The sequence below is a fragment of the Acyrthosiphon pisum genome, chromosome A3 (assembly GCF_005508785.2).
Source record: "Acyrthosiphon pisum isolate AL4f chromosome A3, pea_aphid_22Mar2018_4r6ur, whole genome shotgun sequence".
NCBI classification, from domain to species: domain Eukaryota; kingdom Metazoa; phylum Arthropoda; class Insecta; order Hemiptera; family Aphididae; genus Acyrthosiphon; species Acyrthosiphon pisum.
Genome location: NC_042496.1, coordinates 30,381,505 through 30,391,120, shown reverse-complemented (window position 1 = coordinate 30,391,120; position 9,616 = coordinate 30,381,505). Strand labels below are relative to the sequence as shown.

Below are 9,616 nucleotides of genomic sequence, written 5' to 3'. Positions count from 1 at the left end.
ACTAGTATAAACTACATTATATTATGATTTTCTTTGTGTTATCAAATGTAATATAATATATTGTTCTTGGTGCTTCTTCAATTCAGTATATTAAATATTATTTATATTATTAATTATATTTACATATTAGATTTTGGATAAAATTATCTCGCATTTAAAATAACAATATTCTTTAGTATCTACCTACAGGCTATAATCTACATGGGTACCTAATATATATTTATTATTATACAATTACATATACAATCTTACAAACACCATTCGGAGGTTGTATTCTTAATAACACACATTGATTTTATAGTAATCAGAATTCAGAATACAGAAAAATCAATTTTCATGTTTTAGGGAAATCAACTTGATATACTGTAACATAATATATTGATTTTAAATCAATTTTCATTAGCATCAGTTATCACGATATGCGGCTTTTTTTCTAGTAACAAATATCGATTATCGATAACACCAACTGTTATTTTCGGTGTAAAATACTAACGGTTTATATGACAGTTACAAAAATTGATAACAAGTGATCATCAGTAGCAGCCGCTAACTGCCAGTCAAATTATTATTTTAATCTCGACTATCTCTAAATTTAACTTAAGTCAGCGCGACGACCAGTGAGCCAATCTACATGTTGGCAAGTGTGAAAAGATTCGAATGAAAACGCAATTTTTAGTTTTTGGTGGCCCTGAAAAGGGCCGTTTTAAAAATATCGTATTCGGTGGTAAATAAGTTAAGCTTTTTTCTCTGTCTTCTTTGGCAAGAGCACGGCCTGGATGTTGGGCAACACACCTCCTTGAGCGATGGTCACTCCGGACAACAATTTGTTCAACTCTTCGTCATTTCTGATGGCCAATTGCAAATGTCTGGGGATGATACGAGACTTCTTGTTGTCACGGGCGGCGTTGCCGGCCAACTCCAAAACTTCAGCTGCCAAGTACTCCATGACGGCGGCCAGGTATACCGGTGCTCCGGCTCCGACGCGCTCGGCGTAGTTTCCCTTTCTCAACAGACGATGGATACGACCCACCGGGAACTGGAGTCCGGCACGGGACGACCGGGTCTTGGACTTGCCTCCTTTCGCCTTTCCTGCTTTACCACGTCCGCTCATGATTGTTGTGTAGTGGTGGCTGGTGCTCCAAAGAGAATACTGAGTGTGATGTTGTTTGCCAAAAATTGAATTTTTTCTATTTATAGAGAAAATCTGGATAACAATTCTGTGGTTGGTTTAAAAAAGACAATATGACAATCAAACATGATATCATTATCCACACATTGACTACTGAAATATGCTGTTTTCATTCGGCATTCTCATGAAATATAATTGTTGAAATACTACTATTTTAAGTTACCATGGTTCAGTTTACGATGTTATTTCTACCTTCGTCATTATAGTATTTTGACAAATAGACAAGCGACATATCGCTTGGGTTCGCTTAAATATACCCACCGTTCCACTGCGAAACCCATCATTAAGTCCCCAACGGTCCAGTCGTCAACACGTATATTGAATAATAATATTCGAAATGGCTCCAGGAGGAAAATCAGCTGGTAAAGCGATGAAGAAATCGTCCGGAAAGGCTCAAAAGAACATCGCCAAGTCCGACAAGAAACGCAAGCCCAAGAGGAAAGAATCGTACGCCATCTATATTTACAAAGTGTTGAAGCAAGTACATCCCGATACCGGTGTCTCATCGAAGGCAATGAGCATCATGAACAGTTTCGTCAACGATCTGTTCGAACGCATCGCCGCTGAATCCAGTCGTTTGGCTCATTACAACAAACGTTCGACCATTACCAGCCGGGAAATCCAAACTGCCGTACGACTCTTGTTGCCCGGTGAATTGGCCAAACACGCCGTCAGTGAAGGAACTAAGGCCGTGACCAAGTACACTAGTTCCAAATAAGTCCGTGTTGTGAAATACTTACTCTAACTCAATTAAAACGGCCCTTTTCAGGGCCACCAATTTCTATTATTATTATTTAGAATTAAACTTGACAATGCTGCAAGTACGCCTTGTTTATGACATTTGCACAGTGAACAGTTGAGTGGTGATAAAAAAATTCACTTGTCTAAATCCTAGAACACCATTTATCTATAAAAGATACCATTGTTACCGGAAATGAATAACAATAACAACACTGGATGCCATATTCTAAGATGTCCCAGTAAACACAATATTATTAATCTTTTTCTGGAAAAATTAATATGAGTAATCTATATTAAATCAGAATTTTTCAACTAGGTTACGTAATTGAGCAATACAGATACCGAGAATCCTGGATCGTTATTATTTTTTTTTTTTTTTATCAATTATCAGTACTTAATACAAACATATTTAGAACAATATCTATGTTTACGGGGAAAATGGCGTGTTTAACCAAAAAGCGGGACAAATATCAATCTACAATAATAATAATAGTAATAGTAGGTAATTTACGTTTTAGAAAATTTTCAGTACAAACATCGATTACTCTACAACAATAATAATAATTTAAAATAAGTTACGTTTTATTAAACCATGACAATATGCGATTAAAAATATTAGTAATATTTGTAAAAGCCAAAATGTATTGATTTTAAAATGACATTTTCACTAAACATTTATATTATCGTTTTCTATATACGATAAAAATTTCAAAAAATATTGATTTGTCTTGAACTGTTTACAGACATTTTCAGTTTCCAATTTTAAATGCTGAGTGGAAAGATGAATGTATTGATTTTACAATGATGTGTTTTTTTTTTAAATTTTTTTTTTGTGTCTGTCATCACCTTTTAGGACCATAAAAATGCTTAGATTTTCTTCAACAGTATCTTTTCTGATAGGAAATTGAATCTAGTTGGTACTTTGGGGGGGTCAAAAGTAGAAATTTCCCAGTACTTTTCAAAAGCGCCGTGAAAAACAAAAGAAAATTAAGGAAAAACGGGAATTTTTACGCAAAATTTTTTTTCGGTTTTTAGTGTAACCCTTAAACAAATGACCGTAGGTACATGACATTTTTACTGAATGTTTATATTAGCATTTTCTATACACCATGCCTTTTTAAAAATATTTTTAGCTGTTAAGGGAAGTTTTCAGTTTTCATTTTTTTTTTAGTTTTTTTTCTCTATACATATCAATAAAATTTTATTTGTTGGTTAAAAAAGCTTGAAAGTTTTATTGAAGGCTCCTAGTATATTGTTTCAAAGGCAGATGAAAAAAAATTACAATTTTTTTTTTATAAGCATCCTAAGTTCAAATATTGAAGAAATACGTATAAAAGACGAAAATTTGAAATTTATTTTGAGTTAGAAATTCATGAAAAATTTTATTTTTAAATCTAAGATTTGAAAATGTAATACATGATTCCTCATAAGTTTGTCTACCTTTTTCAAAAAAAAAATGTCCACAAGCAAGTCAAATGAAATTTTTATGAGCGCTTGAAATTCATATTTTAACATTTGATATTCACTCGATTTCTCATGTAACGATTTTCTTATTTTGTTGTAATTAAAAAACGAACGACTGTAGATACTTGAAAATTTCACTGAATGTTTATATTTGCATTGTCTATACACGATACAATTTTGAAAACAATTTGACTTTTTTTGAGCTGTTTACGGACATTTTCAGTTTTCAATTTTTTTTTTCTATGAATATCAATACTATTTTATTTGTTGGGTAAAAAAGCGTGAAAATGTAATGCAAAGCTTCTGATATATTGTTACAATAGCAGTTGAAAAATATAAAATATATGGGCACAATTTTTTCTCATATAAGCATTTAAAGATGGAATTTTGATAACCTCTATCAAATTTTAAAATGATTTTGTAGTTCAAAATGTAGTACAAAAGTGTTCAACTCTTACAGCTAAGGATGGAAAACTAACAACAAAGTTCCACGTAAGTAGGTTATTCTGCAACCAAAAAATCTCAACAATATACCTAAAAACACAGTTTTTTTTTATAGTTATTTTATGTTCAAATTAGGAGAAAATTACATATTACATAATCTAGAACAACGATTTTAGTTATTTTGTTGTAATTTTATAATATTAGTTCAATTCACCGGCTACTGTACTAATTATTATAATATTATAATATTCATAATAAAGACTAAACATCAGACACTATAATACAAATTATATCACAACTTTTAGAGCCTTATTTTAACGGTAATTTGTTTTAGTTACACCAAAAACCAAAATCGAACTTGTTTCAATGTCCAATTTCGAAAACATATTTTGCGTAAAAATTCCCGGTTTCTCTTCTTTTTTTTTTCGTTTTTCACGGCGCTTTTGAAAACTAATGGAAATTTTAAATTTTGATCTCCCCAATGCAAGATACTAGATTCGCTTTCTCATCAAAGAAGATACTGTAATTGAAAATCGAAGCATTACTTCGATACTTATCGTGTACACTGACATAAAAATATAAAAACAACACACATCATTGTAAAATCAACACATTCATCGCTCTGCTCAGAATCTAAAAGTATCTCGCAGATTAGAAAAAATCCATGGACTATTTATTTGAAATTTACTAAAACTATCGTTTTAAACAAATGTTTATTTTCTGCCGTTTTAAACATGCAAACCATTCAATATGCTTTATAGATATATGAACATTGCAGTAGAAATTCTATCAATGTAATTTATGTTTGCCGAAGGGTGCAGGTCGAACTCTTGTGTACTTAGATGGACATATCATAATTTTTCCTGAATTCAATAGATATATTTTAATTTTGACAACACGCGTTAAGCTCGGCCCTAGTGATATAGTTGTCTTACGGTTACAAGATACTTGCTGCAATGGTGTTGCTCAAATTGTCTGTAACAAAATTAGCTTTGATAACAATGTATTTACTAGGTAATTTTATCGCTTTATTGGTAAGTGTGGAGATAATTTTTTTACGTAAATTATCTCTACACTTACCAATAAAGTGATAAAAAATGGTAAAATAGAATCGAAGGTTAAATAATAAAATAGGAAATATGATTAGTATAATAATAATTGTATTGGTAATTATTATCAGTTGATAATAAAAGATATCTATTTACAACTAGGAATAGGTTTGATTGCATTTGAACATTTTTCGGGTAAAAAAAAATTGGTAAAATGTACCGTCAATTTTTTTCAATGTAAAAATATGCCTGGTAAATTTACAGCACTCATAGAGGACCAATAAGTAGTATTGAGCCTAAATATCAAAAATATTATCTAGATAAAATACAAATATACATAAAAACATATTAATTTTATCCAGATGAATATAATGTAATATTTAGGTATACACGTGCAAGTCAATGTTTATTAGTGTGTTGGTTACCTGTTGGTACCTGTGCGGGTACCGGGCTATCTACGTAGTACGTACGCGCTGCTTGCACAGTCCACACACAATTATATGTCAACAGCACCGCCGACCAAAAATTAATGCGCCATTCTTTGTTCAAAACACTCTTTTTAGGAAAAACATAATAAAAATCGTATTTAATGGTTTGGAAATGGAATTTCGAAAATCCAAACTAAGAAGTGTTTGTGAGAGTTTTTCCTGTAGGGCATTTGTTGAGGAAAAAAAGGTCACCTACCGGCTCAAGGAACTATTACGACTTATAATAAATTATAATTTATAACGTATAACTAATTTTGTAGCATACGGCTGTAAATTCGTGTCTTTAACGATGAACGGTTATTACTTGTTTTAAATGTATAATTGTGAATCATGATTGCATACAGTTGTATTTATATCCTATTAAAAACCATATATAATCAATAAATTCTATGTTAAAATAGGTGGTTGGTCCTAATTTAAAAACGTTTGGTGGCCCTGAAAAGGGCCTTTTTAGGTAAGCATTGTAAGTAATCGAATTAAGCACGTTCTCCGCGGATGCGACGAGCCAATTGAATGTCCTTCGGCATGATGGTGACACGCTTGGCGTGAATGGCGCACAGGTTGGTGTCCTCGAACAGACCGACCAGGTAGGCCTCGCTAGCTTCTTGTAACGCCATGACCGCGGAGCTCTGGAAACGCAGGTCGGTCTTGAAGTCCTGGGCGATCTCACGTACCAGACGCTGGAACGGCAATTTGCGGATCAACAGTTCCGTGCTCTTCTGATAACGACGGATCTCGCGGAGAGCGACGGTTCCAGGACGGTAACGATGTGGTTTCTTCACTCCACCGGTAGCGGGTGCGCTCTTACGTGCGGCTTTGGTGGCCAGCTGTTTCCTGGGCGCCTTTCCTCCGGTCGACTTGCGGGCGGTTTGCTTGGTACGTGCCATGTCGAAACTGTTAGTTGACGAAGTAATTCGGTGAAACAGATTGAACAATGATGCTCCGGACATAAAAACACCGGTGTTATATACACAAATCGGAACGTATCCTTCGTTCCCGTTGGTCGGCGCGCGGTGGTTAGTTTAAGAGTGGGGGGAAATCCGGTCGAGCATTTCGATTGGCCGTGGGCGCGCCGTGAAACGCATAAATATGACGACGTTTCATGCGCTCGGCATCAGTCAACGTTCAGCGTTCAGAGCAGCAGTTTCTCCAGTGTACAACAACAAAAACCACAAGATAACCAATTATGACTGGACGCGGTAAAGGAGGTAAAGGTCTTGGCAAAGGAGGCGCTAAACGTCATCGTAAGGTTTTGCGTGACAACATCCAAGGGATAACCAAGCCTGCCATTCGTCGGTTAGCTCGCCGCGGAGGAGTGAAACGTATCTCCGGTTTGATTTACGAAGAAACACGTGGTGTGTTGAAGGTGTTCCTGGAGAACGTAATCCGCGACGCCGTCACGTACACCGAGCACGCCAAGAGGAAGACCGTCACCGCCATGGACGTCGTCTACGCCCTGAAGCGACAAGGTCGTACTTTGTACGGTTTCGGCGGTTAAGAAGATAAATTACTACATCGTCTACCAATTTCTGCTACCTCCTATTATTCATCTAATAAAAAGGCCCTTATCAGGGCCACCATATTTTTTTTTCGTAACTCTCAAGCCTTTTTCCCATGTACCCAAGAAGAGCACCACCAGGCACCAGATCCTATGTCAGCGCTCCCTACAATTGTTATGTATAAATTTTATACAGTTCTCATTTCTAACAATGTAAATTTTACCGCTGTGTATCTTACACAGAGATTTACAATACAAAATATAACACTTTCGCCGTACCCTTTATCCACCTACGTCCATACGTCGTAAAATATGGCCGTTCATTTTAAAATGTATAATTTCATAACTTATTTGAAAATAATATCAATAACAGCCTACCCTGTAATTTAAATAATAATCTTGCCTTTAAATTGTATAATAGCGAAATTCACTCTAATATCAAAAATAATATCACACGGATACTGGTGAACGTGGATTTGCTATGACATACGAGTGTAAACGACAGAGTATGACAGTATTACGTCCCCTTAATTAAAATATGATTCCTATCTAACAGAATATTATATTTTGTAAACCTTTTGAACATGCGATAATTTTTTTATAAGAAAAACTGAGTTCAGGTAATAATTCATATTTAATAAAAAATACTCTTCTTTGAGGCTTTAATTTACTCTATGAATTTTTTTTTTATTTTATTCGTTTTATTTCCTATTATTAAATATTACTAAACAAATTGTTTATTTATTGATAATTTTTTGTTTTTTAATTTATTTATAGCAACCATTTGATAGTAGTCATTTGGATCATTAATGAACATAGATTCTGGTTATTAATGTAGTTTTAGTCGTACTATTTTTTTCTTCACTTATAAATAACTAAACCACAAAAAATAATTTTGATTAAAATTTAGGAATTCAACTTTTAATAATTGTTGAATGTAAAACTTGGTTGTTCATCAACTACATTATCTATCTCAGTTTGTTGTGATTTTAAGTTTTAACCATTATTCAAATGTACCTGTGGAATATACCTAATTTAATTTTTAATTTATATAAAGTAGAAATTAGTACTTAATATTTTATTTACATTTTTTTCAACTATTGCAGAATCACATATGAGAACAAATAAATTTGTTAATGTGATATATTTATTATATAAGTATTCACTTATTTTTCTTCTTTATTTTAATAATTTTGCTATTTGTTCCAAATATACTTTCTGCTTGTTCTTTCCCAAGTGTCAAGTTTGGAAAACAAGAATTAATTTACATTCAAATTTTATCTCATCCATTGAGAATAATAGCTCTTCTGTTGGGTAGTCAATCAGTTTTATATCTTTTTTATTATAACTGACATTCGTTCTTTCGGCATATACAGTGATTATTTCACTTACTTCAACAAAGATGTCTGTACGATATGTATTTGATAATAACATTTTTTTTATACTTACTTATTATTGTTTTAATTTTTTTAAATTTTTTTTATTGTTATAAAAAATTCTATTTCAACATTTTCTTCTTCACAACTTTCTTGATTTTTAAAACTAAGACCAAACTAAAATTGTATTATCAAAAAAAAAAAAAAAATAACAATTGTTCAATATTTAGATATATACAGGTTGGGGCAGAAAGAACTCCCTAGTTTGATAAGGTTATAGTTTGGGTTTGGGTGGAGGTACATTAGTAGTAAATACATCGATAGAAAACCTTATCGATGCCATTTTTAGTATTCATTATGGCATGGTCGGGAGAGCATCGTGCGTTTGTTGTTGAGGAATTTATTAATAATGGCGGTTCACCGATAACGACCCAGCGTGCCGCCACGTTCACCAGATTTGAACCCATGCGATTTTTTTCTCTGGGGATATCTTAAAGCCCAAGTGTACCAACATCGTCCACAAACTTTGGAAGCTCTGAAGGAGGTAATAATCCAGGAAATTGCTGCTATCCCGCCCGAAATGACCCGTAGAGTCATAGAAAATTACCGTGAAAGACTCAATCAGTGTATCAAGAATGAGGGCCGCCACTTAAGTGATACAATTTAAAAAAAAAAATGAATATAAAATGGCATTATATGTACAATTTATAAATACATTTTTTTTTTTGATATTTGACTTGGTGTGGTTTTTATTAGTTTCCTTAATCGGGGAGTTCTTTTTGCCGCACCCTGTATTTACATATTATCTACTTGTGATATATTGGGATTTATTTTTACAATTTAAATAGTTGTAAATTTTTTAAATTTTTATATTCACTAATTTTAGCATTTATTACTATGATATTATTATTTTCCACTTTAAACTCATCAATATTCACATGTCAGACTCAAAACAACCTATAGTTTTTTTTTATCATAAATCATAATCATAATATATGAATCAGCATTAAATTAGTTTCATACCAAAAATTGCTCATATCTTATTATCATTATTATCGATTAAAATTATTTATATTTTGGTTATGTTTCTCTTAATAAATGGTAATTTATAATACCATAATTTATAATGGTAATTGTTTCAAAGGCAGATGAAAAATATAAAAAATCGTTAATGTAATACAAGATTCCTTATAACTTATAAGGAATCTTGTATTACACTTTCATATCTTAGATTTAAAAAGTAAAATTTTTATGAATTTCTAACTCGAAATAATTTGCAAATTTTCGTGATTTTTCCATATTTTGTCATTTTTTGAACTTTAAATGCTTATAAAAAAAAACTGTGACTAAGCGATTTTTTATATTTT

The 9,616-nt window shown here is 32.5% G+C and overlaps 4 protein-coding genes across 4 annotated transcripts; 2 read left to right on the top strand and 2 right to left on the bottom strand.

Moving 5' to 3' along the window:
* Nucleotides 1-687: 687 nt before the first annotated feature.
* Nucleotides 688-1,155, bottom strand: LOC100570838 (histone H2A). The gene has a single exon (XM_003240983.4). It carries the CDS (start codon nucleotides 1,109-1,111, stop codon nucleotides 734-736), a length of 378 nt encoding a protein of 125 aa, XP_003241031.1. The 5' UTR covers nucleotides 1,112-1,155; the 3' UTR covers nucleotides 688-733.
* Nucleotides 1,156-1,459: 304 nt separating this feature from the next.
* On the top strand, nucleotides 1,460-1,960 carry LOC100570741 (histone H2B-like). The gene has a single exon (XM_003240982.4). It carries the CDS (start codon nucleotides 1,527-1,529, stop codon nucleotides 1,905-1,907), a length of 381 nt encoding a protein of 126 aa, XP_003241030.1. The 5' UTR covers nucleotides 1,460-1,526; the 3' UTR covers nucleotides 1,908-1,960.
* Nucleotides 1,961-5,809: 3,849 nt separating this feature from the next.
* Nucleotides 5,810-6,330, bottom strand: LOC100570942 (histone H3). The gene has a single exon (XM_008191825.3). The coding sequence runs from the start codon at nucleotides 6,323-6,325 to the stop codon at nucleotides 5,852-5,854; it is 474 nt and encodes a 157-aa protein (XP_008190047.2). The 5' UTR covers nucleotides 6,326-6,330; the 3' UTR covers nucleotides 5,810-5,851.
* A 143-nt stretch (nucleotides 6,331-6,473) lies between these two features.
* LOC103311943 (histone H4) lies at nucleotides 6,474-6,952 on the top strand. The gene has a single exon (XM_008191824.3). The coding sequence runs from the start codon at nucleotides 6,562-6,564 to the stop codon at nucleotides 6,871-6,873; it is 312 nt and encodes a 103-aa protein (XP_008190046.1). The 5' UTR covers nucleotides 6,474-6,561; the 3' UTR covers nucleotides 6,874-6,952.
* The last annotated feature ends 2,664 nt before the right edge of the window (nucleotides 6,953-9,616 follow it).

Coding starts and splice junctions, on each gene's coding strand:
- LOC100570838 (XM_003240983.4), bottom strand. CDS start 1,111: ATGAGCGGACGTGGTAAAGCAGGAAAGGCGAAAGGAGGCAAGTCCAAG.
- LOC100570741 (XM_003240982.4), top strand. CDS start 1,527: ATGGCTCCAGGAGGAAAATCAGCTGGTAAAGCGATGAAGAAATCGTCC.
- LOC100570942 (XM_008191825.3), bottom strand. CDS start 6,325: ATGTCCGGAGCATCATTGTTCAATCTGTTTCACCGAATTACTTCGTCA.
- LOC103311943 (XM_008191824.3), top strand. CDS start 6,562: ATGACTGGACGCGGTAAAGGAGGTAAAGGTCTTGGCAAAGGAGGCGCT.